The following is a 20,005-nucleotide window of genomic DNA, read 5'->3' on the forward strand; positions in this document are numbered from 1 at the left end:
TAAAGAAAGGACTGTAAGTGAAGTCGATCGCGAATGATGTCAAAGTGAATATAATAGTGAAGCCAGCCCGAGGGTTACAAAAAGTGATAAAGTGGGATTCGGAAGGATACACATATGGGTGAAATGGCTTAAATAAACATTGGTGTGGGTATGGAGTGCAAGAAATGTCAGTAGTCCGGCCAGTGGCGGCCATGTTGGGTAGGGCGAAGTTTCAGGGACATAAACTGATACCTAGAAAAATGACAATGACAGAGGTTCGAAACTATCATAAACCAATACGCATGACAGTGTTTCCTTCAACATTTCAAAGGTGAAACATAAACAAAATATAATGATGAAAATGTCATGACAGGCAAAGGTGGTGACAGTCAGAAAAAAGAGTAAAGACAAAGAAAAATAAACATGAAACCATGAATTAGGGAAAATCAAACTTTAGAACGGAGGGAAAAAAAACGGTAATCACAAGAAAAATTGGGGTACATAAGAATAGAGATGCTGCAGGAGAATAGGTCTCAGATAGGAAGAAAACATAAAAACTAAACGGAATATAAGAATCTCTATGATAAACTGAAAGCATGAGCAGGTAATTAAAGAAAGCAACTGAATTCAATCCGACCATTAAGTCCTTTAGGTTGGCTTGATTCCAACAATTTGATCCAAATCAGTTCACGTTGTAGTAGTCTTTTGCGATTATCAACGCCCGATCTCATAGGGACAATATCTAGTACAAGGAACCTCAGTTGGCTGATGTTGTGCTGGGCGGATATAAAATGGGCAGCTAGTGGAGATTTCAGGTTCTTGTTCCTTATGGTGCTTTTATGTTCCGTTAGACGGACTTTAAGTTTCCTTTCAGTTTTTCCCACATAAGGTAAGCCACAAGGGCACTTCAGTAGGTACACCAGATTCATGGAGTCACAGGTAGCGTTAGTTTTAAGTTTGATGAGTTTGCCAGAGAAAGGATGGTTGATAGAGTTGCCTCTGATTATATTATTGCAGGGACTGCAGTTGTGACATGGTTTAGTGCCGGAAAAAACGAGGTTGGACGGTTTGGGTTTAATTTCCAGCAAGTTTTTCAGATTGTTGGCTCTTTGGTAGGCAAACAATGGAGTGCAGTTAAAGATGCCTTGAAAATCAGGTTCAAATTGTATCATTTGCCAGTTGCGTAAAATGATATTTTTGATCGTAGGACTTCTTGAAGAGAATTTGGACACAAATACCGGTCTTTCAGTTTTGCGTTGACCTGCATTGGGAGTTAGAAGATCTTCTCTGTTTTTGAGCGTGACACGTTCACGAGCAGCCGTCAAGGTTGCTTCAGGATATTTCCTCTCCCTGTATTTTTGCAAAATCTGCTTTTCGGTGTATGAATAGTCTTCGGGTTCCGAACAAATTCTTTTAGCCCTAAGTAGCTGGGAAAAGGGTAGGTGTTTTTTCAAGGGGGCAGGATGACAACTCGTGTACAGAAGGGCATTATTCCGGTCAGTTGTTTTCACAAACAAAGACGTTTTTAACCTGGCATTTTCTAAGCTGACTAGAATGTCCAAGAATGGGAGACATTTCTTGTCTGTGTTGTAGGTGAATCGAATGTGATCATCAACTTGATTGATGTGTGAAATGAATTTAGTGCACTCTTCTGAAGATCCAGCCCAAATTAAAAAAAATTCATCGATATATCTCCAGTATGTTTCTATTTGCGTGCGCCACTGGAGATTTTCCAAAATGTTATCGATTTCAAATCGATGCATAAACAAATTTGCGTAGCTGGGGGCTGCACAATTGCCCATTGAAGTGCCCACTAATTGCAGATAGAACTCGTTATTCCAGCTGAAGTAGCTATGATATAACATAAACTGCATAAGCTCTAATATATGCGCAAATTTGTTTATGCATCGATTTGAAATCGATAACATTTTGGAAAATCTCCAGTGGCGCACGAAAATAGAAACATACTGGAGATATATCGATGAAATTTTTTTAATTTGGGCTGGATCTTCAGAAGAGTTCACTAAATTCATTTCACACATCAATCAAGTTGAAGATCACATTCGATTCACCTACAACACAGACAAGAAATGTCTCCCATTCTTGGACATTCTAGTCAGCTTAGAAAATGCCAGGTTAAAAACTTCTTTGTTTGTGAAAACAACTGACCGGAATAATGCCCTTTTGTACACGAGTTGTCATCCTGCCCCCTTGAAAAAACACCTACCCTTTTCCCAGCTACTTAGGGCTAAAAGAATTTGTTCGGAACCCGAAGACTATTCACACACCGAAAAGCAGATTTTGCAAAAATACAGGGAGAGGAAATATCCTGAAGCAACCTTGACGGCTGCTTGTGAACGTGTCACGCTCAAAAACAGAGAAGATCTTCTAACTCCCAATGCAGGTCAACGCAAAACTGAAAGACCGGTATTTGTGTCCAAATTCTCTTCAAGAAGTCCTACGATCAAAAATATCATTTTACGCAACTGGCAAATGATACAATTTGAACCTGATTTTCAAGGCATCTTTAACTGCACTCCATTGTTCGCCTACCAAAAAGCCAACAATCTGAAAAACTTGCTGGAAATTAAACCCAAACCGTCCAACCTTGTTTTTTCCGGCACTAAACCATGTCACAACTGCAGTCACTGCAATAATATAATCAGAGGCAACTCTATGAACCATCCTTTCTCTGGCAAACTCATCAAACTTAAAACTAACGCTACCTGTGACTCCATGAATCTGGTGTACCTACTGAAGTGCCCTTGTGGCTTAACTTATGTGGGAAAAACTGAAAGGAAACTTAAAGTCCGTCTAACGGAACATAAAAGCACCATAAGGAACAAGAACCTGAAATCTCCACTAGCTGCCCATTTTATATCCGCCCAGCACATCAGCCAACTGAGGTTCCTTGTACTAGAGGTTGTCCCTATGAGATCGGGCGTTGATAATCGCAAAAGACTACTACAACGTGAACTGATTTGGATCAAATTGTTGGAATCAAGCCAACCTAAAGGACTTAATGATCGGATTGAATTCAGTTGCTTTCTTTAATTACCTGCTCATGCTTTCAGTTTATCATAGAGATTCTTATATTCCGTTTAGCTTTTTATGTTTTCTTCCTATCTGAGACCTATTGTCATCTCTATTCTTATGTACCCCAATTTTTCTTGTGCTTACTGTTTTTTTTCCCGCCGTTCTAAAGTTTGATTTTCCCTAATTCATGGTTTCATGTTTATTTTTCTTTGTCTTTACTCTTTTTTCTGACTGTCACCACCTTTGCCTGTCATGACATTTTCATCATTATATTTTGTTTATGTTTCACCTTTGAAATGTTGAAGGAAACACTGTCATGCGTATTGGTTTATGATAGTTTCGAACCTCTGTCATTGTCATTTTTCTAGGTATCAGGTTATGTCCCTGAAACTTCGCCCTACCCAACATGGCCGCCACCGGCCGGACTACTGACATTTCTTGCTCTCCATACCCACACCAATGTTTATTTAAGCCATTTCACCCATATGTGTATCCTTCCGAATCACACTTTATCACTTTGTGTAACCCTCGGGCTGGCTTCACTATTATATTCACTTTGACATCATTCGCGATCGACTTCACTTACAGTCCTTTCTTTATGTCACGGGACTAACTTGGTCCGTCTTCTATGCCTGGCTACTAATTCCTTCCGGACTTTGGGATTTCTCACCACGGAGTTTGTAACGGTCACAGAACGCCACATTTAGAACATTTTTTTTTTTTTTAAAACCGTTTTTATTAAGAGTTCAAGCAGAATACGGCACAGCCCTCCACAGTCAGGAGGAGACTGTCAATGATTTACGTGGAAAAGCATGGCAGTGAACCCAGAGTTTCAAAATGACTTACCCCAACAATCCCCCCCATCCCACCCAGCCCCAAGCAGAAAACTACCCCCCACCCCAGCCCCAACTACCCACCCCTTATCCCACCCTAACCCGGTGCACGTGATCAGCTTAGCAACATGAGGTGTATAGCAATGGCAGTGTGGGCCAACAGTCTAGGGTACAGGATCCATCTCAAGAGACTGAACATCATCAATGTCTATCGGGGGGTCAAGCATCAGGCCCCTGTAGTCCGCCCACCGCTTCCAGATTTTGTAGTGTTTGCGTGGGCACCCCCGGGCCTCAAAGACCGGCAGCTCTAGGCCCATAAGGAAGTCCAATCCTGCCTTCCACACACCAAGCGGGGGGGCCCGATCGCTCTTCCAGGCCTGTGCCAAGTCTCGCTTGGCCACCACCAGCCCCAACAGCAGCAGGTGTCGTTTGTAAACGTTACCCCCAACGCCCTCCAGGACATGGAGAAGGCCCAGCCTAGGGGTACGGGGCAGGTCCCACCCCAACACCTCCGACAGGCAGTCCCAAACCCCAGCCCAGAATCTAGTCAGTCTCTCACAGGACCACACAGTATGGAAAAGCGTCCCCCTCTCAGTACCGCACCTCAGACACTCCGGGGCGGCTATCAGGCCCGCTCGCCACAGACGGTCCCTAGTATAATACGCCCTGTGAAGGTATTTGAATTGGATAAAGCGAAGACGAATGGCTATGGCAGTACCACGGGGAGATTCAAGGGCCTCACGCCAGTCGTCCTCATCCAGGGGGCCGACATCATTCTCCCAGGAGGCCTTCAACGTCGACAGGGAAGGGGAACAGTGCGCGACCAGGGAGCGATATATCTGAGAGACCTTCTTGTCACCCAGGTCCCCCATAAAGAGTTTCGCTTCAATGGGACTAAATTCAGGGAGTTGCTCTAGGCCCACTAGGCTAGGGGCAAGGGCGTGGCGGAACTGGAGGTACCGGAAGAACTGGGACTTGGGCATATTAAATTCAGAACTAAGGTCCTGAAAGGACTTAAGCGTAGTGCCAGTAAGAACATGACCGAGAGACGAAATCCCGATCGCATCCCAGCCGCCAAACCCCGATAAGGAAGCCAACGCCGGAAGCAAGCCATTACGCCACAACGGGGTCTCGGCGTCAGTCTACCCCACCAACCCACACGATGCAAGGCTTGTCGCCAGATCGCGAAGACCACCTGAGTGACCTTCGGCAACAATCTCCTCCGTCTGGCCGAATACAGTAAGGTGTGTAGGGAGGCACCATCCATCAGAGAGTGCTCCAGGGCATAGGCCGGATCACTACGGTCCCCGTACCACCACTCGTTAAGCACCAGGAGGTGGGAGGCTTGATAGTAAGAAAGCAGATCCGCGGACGCCAAACCGCCGCAGTAAGTAGAGAGAAAGCACGTGCGCAGCGCGACTCTAGAAGCACCCCCAGCCCACAGAAACCGACCCAGCACCGAGTTAACACTGCGGAACCACCGTGAGTCGATCCGAAATGGATGGTTCTGCAGTTGGTAGAGAAGCCGAGGTAAGGCCACCATCTTGAAGATGGCCGACCGACCATAGATGTTAAGGGGCATACGCGTCCACGTCTTGACGTCCATCTGGACCCGATCCCACACCGGCTGGACATTCCGATCCCACGCTACCGAGGCAGAAGTCGAGAGGAAAACACCCAAATACTTCACGCCATCAACAGCCACCCGAAGGGACGCAGCCCACGGACAGCAGGCCGAGTCACCCCCCAACAACCACAGGGTCGACTTACGCGGATTAAGAAAGAGCCCCGACGCCTGACCAAACTCCTGCATCAACTCAAGGATACGGGGGCCCGTACGCTGCAAATCCGTCATGAAGAAGAGGACGTCATCCGCATACAAGGCTATGCGGTCTGAGTGATCCGTCCCCCACACAAAGCCTCGATAAATGACATCACGGCGCACCCGGGCGGCCAACGGTTCCATAGCCAGTGCAAATAGGTACGGGGAGAGGGGGCACCCCTGACGCGTACCCCTGGTCACAGGAAACCGAGCGGAGACCGCTCCAGAGACCCGTACCGACGCTGTGACATCAGTATAAAGCAACCGAACATAGGAGATAAAGACCGGGCCCAAGTTCAGCAGCGGCAAGAGAGCAAACAGATAGGTCCAGCTGACCGAATCAAATGCACTATCAATATCCGCCAGCAGAAGTGCCGCCTGATCCCCGGAAGACCCGATCGCGTCAACCGCGGCCTGCGCCCGCCGGATGTTGTGTCTTGTCGCTCTGTGCGGCATGAAGCCCGCCTGATCAGGGTGGACAAGGGCCGAGATGTGAGGAAGCAGGCGGTTCGCGAGCGCTTTGGCCAGGAGCTTAGCCTCGAAGTTAATGAGGGATATAGGGCGATAAGACTCATGGCGGTCAGGGGGTCTGCCAGGCTTCTGAAACACCACAATTTCGGCGTGACGCCAGTCCAGGGGGAGGCTGCCACGTTCCCTCGCCAGTTCCAGCGCCCGCCTGTAGTGGGGACCGAGCTGCAGATGAAACTTCCTATAGAATTCACTGGGGAACCCACTCGGCCCAGGCGCCTTGCCCGCATTAAGCTGACCCAGTGCGTCGCCCAATTCCTCTGCCGTCAGGGGGAAATCTAAGTCATCGCGCACCTCATCCGATATAGCATGTGGGGGGACTGCCGCAAGGTATCCTTCAATGCCGTCCGGGGACATGTCCTCCCGAGAGGCATATTGACGCCCATAATAGCGCGCAAAGCTCGCCGCCAGGACCGCAGGATCTGTTATCGCTACCCCGGCGTCATCGACCAACCCCGGCAGAGTGACCGGCTGCAAGGACTGTTGACAAAGCCTGTGGAGCATGGTGCAAGACTTATCGCCCCACTGGTACACCCTACTACGCGTAGCCAACCACGCCTGGCGAGCCTCATCCAATAAGACAGAGGAGTAAGACTGCTGCGCCTGTAGGAGCAGCCGCAGTGTAATATCATCGGCTGCGTCCCTGTGCCTCACCTCCAGCACCTCCACGTGCGCCGCAGCGGCAACAATGCCACTCTGCCGAGTCCGGCGGGCAGAAGCGCACCAGGCAATATCGACACCCCGCAGGACGGGCTTCATAGCCTCCCAGACCGTCACCGCGTCCACCCCTACCGCAAGATTGTCCTGCCAATAATGGGCAATCGCGCCACGCAGATGCTGAGAGTAGTCCGGACGCTGCAGGTGCCACGTAGACATCCGCCATCGAAATGGTTGGCGCGTCTTACAAAGATCAATTTGGACCGCCACGGGGGAGTGGTCAGACAGCCCGCGAGGCCGGATCGCCGCCCCCTTCACTCTGTCAAGGAAAGCCCCCGGCACAAACACACAATCAAGGCGCGAAAGGGAGCCATGCACAGCCGAAACATAAGTGTATTCCCGCCGCCCCGCATGCAAGTGTCGCCAAACATCTACCCATCCGAGGCCATCAATCATAGCACTCAACCGTGTAGGGGAGGCCACAGGCGCTGCCCCCGGTCCCCTCTGCCTGTCCAACGCCAAGTCTACCACATCATTCCAATCTCCACCAATCACAGCCAGGGAACGGGGGAGCTCAGTCCACAGGGCAAACAATCGCTCCGCAAGGGCCCATTGCAGCGGGGGAGGGGCATACACACTACCAAACACCACAGGCTCCACACCGATCTTCCCTTGTATAAACACAAATCGGCCCTGAGGATCTAGCCACTGACGCTCATGAGTGTAGGCTAGCCGTCTGTGGACAAGAATGGCCACTCCCCTCGAACCCCTAGTAAATCCAGCATGGAACACCTGGTGGAAGCCAAACCGCTGCAGACTCAGTGCCTTAGTGCCCAGCATGTGAGTTTCCTGAAGGAGGAGTACATCCGCAAGGTCCCTTTTGGCCCAGCGAAGCACAGCCCCCCGCTTAATCTTGTCCAGGAGCCCCCGAACATTCCAGCTCAGAATGCGCATGGAAGCGCCAGGAGACGCTAGACTGGGAACATCAGCCATTGTCATGGACAGGGAAACCCCGCGCTCTCCAGCACCCGACCCAGACCTCCCACACCCCAATTGCAAATATCACAAAGAACACGTGCACCCCACATAACACAACCCCAAACTCCACACCCCAGCTCCCCCCTCCCCCACCCCTATACCTCAAAAAACAATTAAGCATCTGTCGCGGCATACGGTACTCCAGGCCCAAAACATAGTGCCGAAAGTCAAGCATGCCAATGGATCCCAACTAGCCCCCCCAACCAACTAGACACACTCCCGAAAGCCACCCCCCAGTCCCAATAGGAGGAGGTAGCCCACATAGCGTGCCCCGAACCCCATCAAACACACAGCCAGGCTAAAGGCAGTGCGGTTCCAAGAAACAGAAGGCCGCAAGGGTCCCACATTGCCGCCAAATAACAGGGTAATACTGCACCAGCCAATGTCCGTCCCACCGAGCAAAGTTCAGCCGCCACGGTGTAAGATCACTGATGAAGGCAGTCAGTAGGTGGCCAGCCAACGACGATCAGACGTCCTTGTCAGAAGTGTCCGTAGCATGTTGCGTGTCCCCCAGCAGGGGGTCCCGGGACAGGGACCGTCGGCGCGAGCGGGACTTGCGATGTCGTTTTCCTTTGCCCGGCTGGTCCCCCCGATCCTGAGATGAGCTGCGTGAGGAGCCGGAGTTCAACCCCGGCTGGGCGTGCGGCCGTAGTCTGACCGCCTCGTCGGTCCACCTGAAGACGGCCTCCGGAGTATCGAAGAAATGGGTCTTAGAGTTGAAGATCACCCGGAGGCGGGCCGGGTAAAGCAGCGAGTACTGAATTTTTAAGCCGCGCAGCTTGGCCTTGGCCTCCAGGAAGGAATGTCTCTGCTGCTGGACCAGTCTGGTATAGTCCGGGAATATCATGATTTTATGATTATCGTAGAGCAGAGTGTCTTTAAGCCGTGCCTCGCGGAGAATGACGTCTCTATCATGGAAATTGAGGATCCGGGCGATGATCGGGCGAGGCCGCTCCCCAGTCGGCGGCTTCTGCGTTAAGGCGCGGTGTGCACGCTCCACCACGAAGCAGCGCGACAGGGCGTCCGGGGGCAGCCAGCTCTCCAGCCACTGGGATAGGAAAGTATCCATATGCCCCTTCTCACAGTCCTCCGGAAAGCCAATAAAGCGCAGGTTGTTCCGTCGCGCCCTTCCTTCAGCGTCCTCCACACGAAGCGCTAGGCCGCGCTGAGACTGTTCCAGGTCAGCAACCCTCTTCTTGAGAGCGCCCACGTCTCCCTCCACCGCCGTGACCCTGGTCTCCGTTTCGGTGATGCGGGCGACCGCATTGCGAAGGTCCTGACGCAACAGCATCACATCGGCACCCACCGCGCCAATCTTAGCGTCCAACATGTCGCGGGACTGCGTGATGGCCGTCAGCAGTGCTGCATTGTCCGGTCCAGTATTCTGGCCTCCTCCGGCACCCCCTCCAGGGCCAGTGAATTTGTCGATAGGTCCCGTTTTGGCGGCGGCCGCGCCACCTCCACCTCTGGTCATGGCGGCAGCAGAGACGGCCGGGCAACACGCACCTGCAAGAGGGTCACCCCTCGGGACTGTCCACCACTCAGGCCCTCGGTCAGAGCTTTCGGGGGCTCCTATGCTCCAGCACCTCCGGTCCAAGGAGCAGCGTCGGTGACTCTGGGCAGAGGCCGCCAAACCCGAGGCCCCTGCTCCGCCCTCCTCGCGTCCAAGGCCTGCACCGCCACCACACTGACCCCGGTGGTCACAGGGGGGATCCGGCTACTCCAGGCTTCACGAGGCCCTCCCGCAGGGCCGCCTCACCGCAGCCCCCAGCTATGCCGGCAGGTCCGCACACTGCAGGGGGCCCCTCCGCTCCTCCTCTCCCGGCCGGCACTCCGGCCCCCAGGCCACTGCTCGATGGACACTGCAGCAAGGGTCGCCGCCGGCCGGCCGGTGGATCCAGGCGGGACGACTCCAAACTCGAGGCCCCTGCTTCAGCCAGGCGAGGTAGGCCGCTGCACGTTCTCCGCGGCTCCCCGGGGCACCAGTCCCAGCCACCACCACTGCAGGGGCACCCAGGGATCACCCCAGTGCCTCGGTAAGACTAGGCAGCCCAGGGATCAGGCAGACAGGGAGGCTCTGCGGTCCACGCTCGGGCCCACCGGCCCGGGGACACCAAACTCGAGGCCCCGGCGCCAGCACCCGGGTCCAGGCCGCTCCCCGCCCCGGCCGATTCCGACACTCCGGGTGTCCCGGGAGCGCCGCTCTCAGGATCGGATGGCTCCCAGCGCTATCCGCCACTGTCACTGCACTTGTGGCAAAGAATGCAGGGTCCGAGGGCAGGATAAAAGGAAGGATAATCGCCGGGCTAGCGGGAGCTCTAGAGAGCCACGTCCGCCATCAGCGCCCGCTAAGCCACGCCCCTCACATTTAGAACATTTTGGGTAAGAATATTTCTTTGATTTATTGGCTCCGATCACGTTTCACCAGACAAAGCATGCACACCAAACAGGTTCTCTTTGGGGACCCGGACTGTTTCTATGTTATTCTTTTATGTTATTGCGTTTCCGTGATACACCTTGTTTTCCTGGTTCATGAACTTATTTTCGGCCTGACCTCGGTGTTTCCTCACAATATCAACACTCGTCCAGCACTTTTTTACTGGTCTTAAATTTCCCATCACTATCGATCACCCGTGATCTTCATTTTCTGAGTCACTCTCATCTTTATTTTTAAGCCGTCACCTTTTCAGCGTTGAGTGAAGAGTCCCCCTCCTAACAGTGTATATTTCCTCCACAGGTTCACCCCATCCCCTGATGAAGGGACCTTTGTCCCGAAATGCATTGGGATATCGGCATCCAAAATTGTTTGTGACACAATGAATTGAACCTCATGATACAGTCTATATGGATATTAATATATGACTTCTTGGATTAAAAATCATGATGAACCAATTGGTTTGCTGAACTTGAATATTCATTTCTTTTGAAAAAACTGAGGTATTCACCTCCACAGGAGCGCCTACAGGTTCCAGTGTGGGAAGTTCCCACACCTCTTCGCCACTAGTTTTCCAATTTTCAGTCTCTTTCTGGCCAGAAGAGACCACTCCTGAGGCGCCCAGAAACGATTTCACGATCTTGATTTAGGATTGCTGCTGTTCAAACTTCAGGTGTGCCACACCATCTCTCATTCTGCTTTCTGAAAGACAACAGACAATCGATAGCGCGGATATGTACCGGAAGGGAATTCCATAGCTTAGGCGCGAGGTATCGGAAGGCCCGACCACCTGTCCTGGAGAGCCTGATTCTAGGTACCGTTGCTAAGTATAGCTCTGCTGAGCGAAGAGGGCGCGAAGGAACATAGTGTGAGATCAGGTTACTCAACAGGGCCGGGCTAGCGCATTTCAGAATTTTAAAGGAAATACAAAGTGTCTTATAATGAATGCGTCTGTCAATGGGGAGCCAATGCAATTTTCGGATAGTGCTGGAAGCTGAGCAAAAACGTGGCAGACTCACCAAAGCTCTAGCCGCAGCATTTTGAATGCGTTGCATTCTTGTAATTTCTGCCATATTCGCCCCCAGGAGAAGGGAATTTGAATAATCAAGACGTGAGATGATGGTAGCTTGCACGATGAGTTGGCGAACCGGGGGGGGGGGGGGCAAAGTATTTTAGAATGGGTCTTAGGCCTCGCAAGGTGCCAAAACACGAGGCGGCTAACTGCTTGGTATGGGCCTGAAAGGAAAGGGAAGCGTGTGGTGTTTGGCCTTTCGCCTGCTCTCAATACTGGCTTGTAAGAAATGAGGGCTGATATATCAAAGGGTTTTACCATTTCTGTATCTGTAGGTAAATGTGAAGAACATATTGGCTAAGATTTTTATGAACCAGCCATTTCACCAACCAATGAAATCATTAAGCACTGCCAAAATATCAAATATGGTTTTAATAGTCCCAGATTCTTTACATTGTATAAAAATTAGATCAGACCTCAAACCTGTTTCTAAACCCTACACCTTTAATCCAAGCACACAAAACTAGAGGGAAAAAAATAAAGAATACACAAACTTTTAGTGACACCCCTAAACGACAAAACTCAAGCAAAATAATCTTGGACCATTCTTTCTTTCTTCTACCTTATGTAACAAAGTTATATTGTGTTGGCACTTTCAGGATGAAATTAAATAGACTTATTCTCTCTCACTTTCCTTTCTTTGAATGGCATTTTAGTTTGTGGTTGTGCAGGTGTTTATCATTGTTTATATGTTTACACTGATGGGGGTTGTTATCTTTTCAGTGTGGTTTAATCACTTATTATAGTTTATACTTAAAATGTGATAGCCCAAGCCCTTGTTCTTATGCATACACTGTCTATGCACAAAATAAAGACAAGAATCAAGAAAATAAAGATTTCTTGACAGCAAGAACTAACAAGGTACTAGCTCCCAGTGAAACAATGTATATCACAGATGATGTCTCCTTCGTCCTAATTAAAAGTTACAGCTCAACATTGGCGATGAAGAGACCTGGATTCCACATATGTTACATCACTCTGCTGATCCTCATCCTGGCTCCCAGGTGTCCTTAACTCTGCCAGCCTGCATCATGTGAACATTGTCATTTGAAGATTAACTCTACTATCACACGTGAGCCACAGACCTCAAATATTGTGTGTCAACAGATGCCTGAGCCGGTTGCTCAGGGCATCTACCAGTCTTTGACTCACTTTCAATTGAGACCTGCCACCTTACAGCCTGAGTAGCATTAACAATCTGGGGTCTAGATGGTGCACTTGGATTAAGGACTTTGATGTCAGTTGTATTTGGCACTGAGAATGAGAGGTGCCTTATCTGCCTCCTATTACAGTGTGCTGTCCCATATACTCGTGACGTGATTTTCAAATTTGAAGAGGTGGAGGGAGTGTTATGTGATGGATTGAAGCACAGTCTGATGACATACGTCCTCTCAAAGAAAAATGCGGATTCTGGTAGCTTTCTCTCTGTTCTACTCAACCTCGCAAAAACCTGGCAAAACAATGGACTCATTTATTATGAGACTAAAAGAGCATGGTCAGCACTGTAATGTTGCCAGTTACAACTGTGAAGAAGCCCTTCACTCTCATGTAATTGCTGGCTGGGAATCTGGATCGTTCTGAAAGTAGCTGCTGCAAAAACCAAGGAAACTAGATGATGTCCATGCTATGAGTAGAACTTCCTGCACGTTCATAAATCAGGTTAAGGTCATGGGTCACCACAAGCTCAAGAATGTAATAAAGAATCTATTAACTGTTTAGAAGGAATGCACCTTGCTAATGAAGGACCCTGCATGTGCTGTCACTATGTCTTCTGCCTGCTGTTACTGCATCTTCCACCTCTCGCGTTCAGGCATGTGCCCAGCTGCACAAAGCAGGCGCCACTAGTGCAGCAAATTAGGCCACTTTCAAAGTGTCTGTAGAATCCATGGCATTTTGAATGTCTTCAGCTAACAATCCCCCAGTGACCAAGACGTCATCCTTATAGAAAGTCGAAGAACACAACTTATTCACAGCACCGGATTAGTGAGGTTCCTATGTGACACAGATCACCGTTCTCATCATCTGGATCAACATCATTGGACACTGAACATCAGACAAGTGCAAGGATTTTCTCAATCGAGAGTAGTGTGCAATCTGAAGATAATGGTGGACTGTCTGATCTTGTGATTTGGGTGTGTGGCAATAGGATATCGGTCCACTGGTCACCATCAAAGTAATGACCAACATTGACTTTGTCAAACAACCTCATAAACCTTACCTTCTGCTGACCAGGATATGCATCTACACATATGGCTCCAGATAACCTTTTCGGATATCTCGATGTCTTTCACCCTCAGCTAACACATGGCTTTCACTTCATTGTTGTGGACATTTATGTAGTTAAAACTGCTACTAGCACTGGATGTCTCATGAGATTCAGGTCGGCCATCAAACTTAGGGCCAGATGTAGGTGGCTCATTACCGGTCGGTAAGGGCCGAAATTAACGAATTTCGGCCGTAACCGACCGGTAATGAGCTTTTCTTATGTAGGGGTCCGAAATTAAGGATTCGGTAATTTACCGAATCAGTAATTTAAGGAATCGGTAAATTGCCGATTTCCTAAATACCGATTCGGTAAATTACCGAATTCCTAATGTAGGGAGCACCTAAATGAGTACTTATCCTATGTTAGGATTCGTTATTTACCACCAACTACAAATTGGTGGTAAATAACGAAAAATAAAAAAAAAAGCAATTTAATGCAAATTACTTCAGAGCCATGTTGCAGACATACATGCCCTTAGGGCATGTATGTCTGCAACATGTGCACCCATAAACAATTGAGGGGTGCAACAGGGTGTCAAAGTGATACCCTGCCACCCTTCAATGTTTTCCCCTTTTACCGAATCGGTATTTACCGATTCGGTAATTGACATTTATTCCTATGGGCCTCCAGGCCCATAGAATGAATGGCAATTACCGAATGGGTAAATACCGATTCGGTAAATACCGAATCTTAACGATTCGGTAATTTTTACCGATTTTTTTGCTACATAGCATTTACCGATTCGTAAATACCGAATCGGTAAAATTCGGTATTTACGAATCGGTAAATACTATTTACCTACATTTGGCCCTTAGCCTTTTAAAGATACTATACATGACTATAGATGAGGTGTCAACTGATGCTGAAGGTGATGTGGAGTATCTCTTTCCAACCCTATTTCAGGGCACAGGCAAATTAAAAGACAGATAGATCTGTCTTCACATGGATGAAACTATCAGAGCTCAAGTTTTCAGAGGCATCCCATTCGGCATCTAAAAAAAAAGTAGAAGAAGAAATCCAGAACCTCCTGGAGCACAATTTCATCAAACTTGTTAAAGGGCCACCCCATTCTCCTCCCCCATTGTCCCAGTACCTAAATAACAACCTGAAGGTGGAATTTGCATCTGCATTGGCATGCATCAGACATATCTGGTCAGTCAACATGAGAGAGTATCAATAATCCAAGACATGATTGACCAGATAAGTGGAGCCCGCACATTCTCCATTCTGGACTTAAGCAGAGGCCATAGCCACCTTGAACAAGAGGAAGGGTCATACTACACAATAAACTATGTAACCCACTGTGCCTTGATTCCATACAAGCACCTCCACTTTGGCCTTTTTCAGTTGCTGAGATATTCCATGATGAAATCCTATGAGTTATTCAAGGAATACCCAACACTTGAAATACATTGATGAAATAATAGTGTTTGGAAAGTCCAAGGGGGAACGGACAAGACACTTATTAAAGTATGCCAAACTCCTCAGGAAGCATGTCTCATACTCAACAAAGTAGATGCCAGCTAGAGACAGCCTCACTGAAATTCTGTGGGGATATTTTCTCACAAGAGTGCGTGCACCTGGACCTTGATAAAGCCTCTGCCCTGACTCGCTAGCAGAGAATCTTTTGGCCCTTTTTTCATTTCTGGGGTTACCGAGCTTCTGTTACTGGTACATACCTGACTTTTTGCATTAATCAGTGCTCCACTATATGAACTCACAAAAAAGTGGTACACTTTAATATCGTCTCACCCGTTCCAAGCACAGTTGACACCTTCCGGTGACAGTTGCAAGGAGAACAATATCTCCACTCTAAACTTTGCAAGTCAACATGTTGCGATCTTCATTGAGCAGGCAATAAATTGTTCACTGCAATCCTTTTCTCCTTCATACTTTGACTCTCTTTTTCTACTCCTTCTTTTGCCTTTTCTTCTTTTCCTTCTGATACTTGTTCCATCACTTCTGCTTTACCCTCTCTGTCTCCAAGCTGCCCTTCCTGGTCAAAGAGACAAATCAAGACGCCTGAATGCCTCAGCACAATACAAGTATGATCTATATATCTACCTATCTATCTATCAATCTATCTGTCTGTCTGTTTGTCTGTCTGTCTGGCTGTCTACCCACCTACCCACCAACCCCCATATATATTTATCGTGGGAGGATGTTATGTCTTGGGCTTCTTCGCCTGGCCATCGCATCTCCTTCCTCAGGCGTGGCGATGTATGTCGGGGCCAAGCACGAGAGGAGGCGACTGCTGGTACGTGGACAGGGGCGGGGCAAGACAAAACTTCCAGAGCAAGAAGCGCGAGAGGACGCCACTCGGAGCTCTATTCATTGTATAGCCTAAGGTCTAATTCCTGTGCACAAAATAAAGATTTTCCAACAATATTTCGACTGTGAAAACTCTAAATAAGGAAAGCATTTATTAAACACATGATGTCTTAGTTGGTGCTTACAACTCACAGGGCCTGCAGGCAGTGAAAGTTAGAGCTCAGTCATTGAAGGATAGCTTCCTCACAAAGATGGCCCCCGGCGAAAAGCACGTCGCAGGCTAGTCTTTCCACAGGGGATTTTGTGCTCAAAACCAGATATGGGTGGGGATAGGTAGGTGGAGGTGGTAGGGCCGGGTGTTAGGGGAAATATATAATGGTCTGGAGAGGCATGATCTGCCTCTTCAGACCCTGTCCATCACCAGGTGGGGTGGAGTGGGAATTAATAAAAGTTTATCAGCCCGCCCACCCTACAGTCTGAGGTGGTTCAGGGAGAGAGGGCTGCTAATGGTGTTACAGCGTTGTTTGCCAAATTTAAAACAGGTTGGAGGTGTCGTAGAGGGGAGTCTTGACGGGTTGGAGAGTCACATTCAGGCTCTTCCACACCCTCGAGGGGGAAGTAGAACGGAGCTTAAGTGTGCGGTACATTGTAGAGTGAGGAGAGAGTTCAGGGGAGGGTGTTTGGGAGAAAAGAGAGAGAGAGCCTGGGGAGAGGGCAAGAATGTGAGGATTGGATCAGGAAAGGATGGAACAAGGTACGACACTTGGGGGAATTGAAGGTGGTGTGAGATATGAATGGCGGCATGATATATGGGGGATCATGCATAACGTTACAAATTTGATGGTATTGTTTAATAAGGTTAATATAATGTTGCAACCATGTCCTAATAAATGGCCTTTTACGCTAATCACGGGTCATGAGTGTTTTGTGGTTGCGCAATCCCATTTTTGAATATGGGGCCTGCACATGCTCTTACAGGTCTTTCCATCCCTTATGTAATTGTTAGTCTTCATGCTTGAATTGTGTGCATAAGGACGTAATTTAACAGCGTTTTTAAAATGTCATTTTACTTCACACAGCTTGACCGCGGTGTGAGTGCCCCTCCCGAGGCATATAGGATCTGCCACTCTCAGTTCGTGGACACAGACGGTTGCAAGCGGTGCGGAGTCAACACTTGGCAGGACGAGAGCGGCTTGTACGCTAACAGGGAAATAAAAGAAAGCATATGTAAGCGCACCGATCCCATTAAACAATGCATGTAACGATGGAAGGGAATGTCAACCCATGCTATCCTCCAGCAGCATGGCATTGTGCTGAAGTACCATTCACTGTCACGGAAAAGGAAAGCAATTTAATGTATACAAAGTGGCCTGACAGGTTGCATTACTGTGCCCTGTTCAAATAAAGGAGATTGTGGTCACATCTTTTTTGGTTCGCTGAACAAAATCATGCAACTGTTCCTGTTAATTTCTCTGAATCTCAGCATCCAAGCCAGTGGCATCAGTACAATTCTTCGAATTTCTACTTAGATGTGTACATGTTGTGTAATAAAAAGTGATCAAACTATTAAATGCTGTTGTTGAATCATTTAAAGGTTTGGTAAATGTATATCATTTTCTGTACTTGCTTTGCCAGGTATCTTGAGCAATTAATGCAACTCTAAAACTCTAGGAAAGGCAGGTACCAGTGAAACTGGCAGTTGCTTATAATGCCTGAATTTCGTCACTCGATATAGCCAATTACAGGTGCATCAAGCAGTATGATAGCTTACTGCTAACTGTGTGAAATTTTACATCCCCATTCCTTCAATAGCAGGCTAAAGAGATAGGGAAAATCAGTGTGTCATTCAGTGTGAAATGTTATATTCACAGTTCCACTGCGGAGATGTCTTGATTTTGATTCTGCTCTGTCTCGCCCACCTTGTTCTCTGAGAAGGATTAAAAACACTACTCCTGAGCACACAGGGAAATGGGAATTGGGAAAGACACGCCACTGCATAGCACTCTCTCTTGGATCAGGTATGGATTTGTCTCATTTACTTGAGTCCTGAAGAAAGCAAACAACATTAACTATGATTGGGAGAACCTCTGCAGCTGGGTGTGCTTGTGAATTCTGAATATTCTCTTGCAACATATACCACTAATATCAGTATACATTCTAGATTGTCAAATGATTTAATGTTATATACACGGAGACCATAATTACTCCACTACCTTGAATGCATTTAAATACAGTTTTAATGTGTCCTGAAACACAAGATCAATTAAGTTGTTCAAAGTCTTTGAAGGAAGAGAAGATTGGAACTCTAAAAGCCAAACATAGTTCAGTTCAATAGAATCAGTTCTGAAAATTATGTCACCTTTGAAGAAATTTCCAAATGTGCACAAACAGTAGTGTCAGTTATCCAATAGCAATCACTGGGACAAAGGAACTTTCAGCAATGGCAATGAGGAACAACATTCAATGATCAGTGTAGATCAATTCAGTCTTGGAACTGAGTGAGACAAAAGCATATGAAGTACAGCTATTGGGTAGCAGGGATATTCACTGTAAACATATTGATATACTAAGTTAAAAAAAAAAATCAGGTTTGTGATGTTAATTCTTGCAGGAATGTGGTCACCACCTTGGTATCGGAAGACATGCAAGATGCTTATGAATGTGGCTTCCATCTTGGAAGCATAAATCATTGTCAAATCTGCATTCAATATTACAAAAATATAAATGTTTTACAAAAACTAAATATAAAATACAATATATGTTTTTATCATGAATATTGCTTAATATACCTGATGGTCCCATCTACCTTGATTGACCCCCCTATAATAAATCCTCCCCTATGTTGACCGCATTTCATGTATACTATGTTGATTTTGCTAACATGTAAACAAGCAGGTGACTAGTGAATATTGGCTGCCTTGTATCCTCTTTGATTGTTATCTTCTAGAATACTTAATGAGTACGCGTAGCATGGCCCTCACCACATGAACTCTCCAAGTGCAGTTTGCTGTTATATATCCTAACATTTGCTAAAGAGATGCATTTTTCATTATTTTATTGTAGTTCACTAGCAATAATTGACAGCAGTTCTGAGACAACATGAATCTCAAACTTAAGTTGCTGAATATTTGCAGATAGTTCTTCAAGTCAATGAGGCAAACAGAAGTCAATACTTTGCTCTTATTCTATATTTATGTTGAACTTTTGTTTGTGTGGGCTTTGAATCAAGTTACCAAATGTATGGGGAAGTTGTAGGAGGTAGCATGTAGCATGCGTACATATTACGACCATCTGATGTGCTACATTAATTGAAGAGTCACTCCCTCTGAGGAGAGGCAGCGCACACAATTGTGCAGTCCAGTAGCTGAAAGATTATTGGATATTCTAACAGACAGCTCATGAGATCGGGAGCAGACGATCTTTGGAAATGTCCGCATAGCAACAAAGTATATAAAACTACAGCCGTTATCCCAAAATCATGCCGAGGACTGGAACTGTGCTTCAAGTGACGAGAATGTCTGGTTAATAGATTTAAATGTGATCAGGAAAATATGGTTGTATCGGCTATGTTAGACCAGGAGTAATACAGGCCAATTATTATTTAATTTAGAACTCTATTACACAACTAACAACATTGTGGTTTTATTGATATGGATGATGAGACTCCCTTTCTGATATAGACATCTCCATCCAGGCCCGCCAGCATGCCTGATGTGACATCATGATCAAAGGCCTTCTCCTCACCGAGAGAGCATAGCAGCTGAAATTTACCCCAGACAGCAATGTCTGTCTAACCTTGGAGACATGACTGCACAAGGAGCATTGACTGGCTTGAGGTCGGCTGTGGTGTTAGAGGTGGCGTGTGAGGAGGAGCTGGAACCCGTCAGTACTCTCGTTACAGTCGTTGTATCGTGGTGTCTGTCAAGCCACTATACCTTCTATTACTATAGATCCAACGGCAGCCAATGACATCTTCAATAACTGGATAACCCAGTCATTGGACACCATTCTCCCAGTGAAAACAACACGGGCTAAAAGATCTAGGATCTCAGCCCCTTGGTACACCCCG

General features: G+C 47.5%; 1 protein-coding gene across 1 annotated transcript in view; it reads left to right on the forward strand.

Moving 5' to 3' along the window:
* Positions 1–17,482, forward strand: part of CFAP95 (cilia and flagella associated protein 95) — a 213,425-nt gene extending 195,943 nt beyond the window's left edge. Inside the window, exon 6 of the mRNA XM_078677406.1 lies at positions 17,016–17,482. Coding sequence (XP_078533532.1) covers positions 17,016–17,198 — 183 coding nt within the window. The 3' untranslated portion in view covers positions 17,199–17,482. The remainder of the gene's footprint in view (positions 1–17,015) is intronic.
* The last annotated feature ends 2,523 nt before the right edge of the window (positions 17,483–20,005 follow it).

The sequence above is a fragment of the Lissotriton helveticus genome, chromosome 2_1, assembly GCF_964261635.1.
Source record: "Lissotriton helveticus chromosome 2_1, aLisHel1.1, whole genome shotgun sequence".
Taxonomy (NCBI): domain Eukaryota; kingdom Metazoa; phylum Chordata; class Amphibia; order Caudata; family Salamandridae; genus Lissotriton; species Lissotriton helveticus.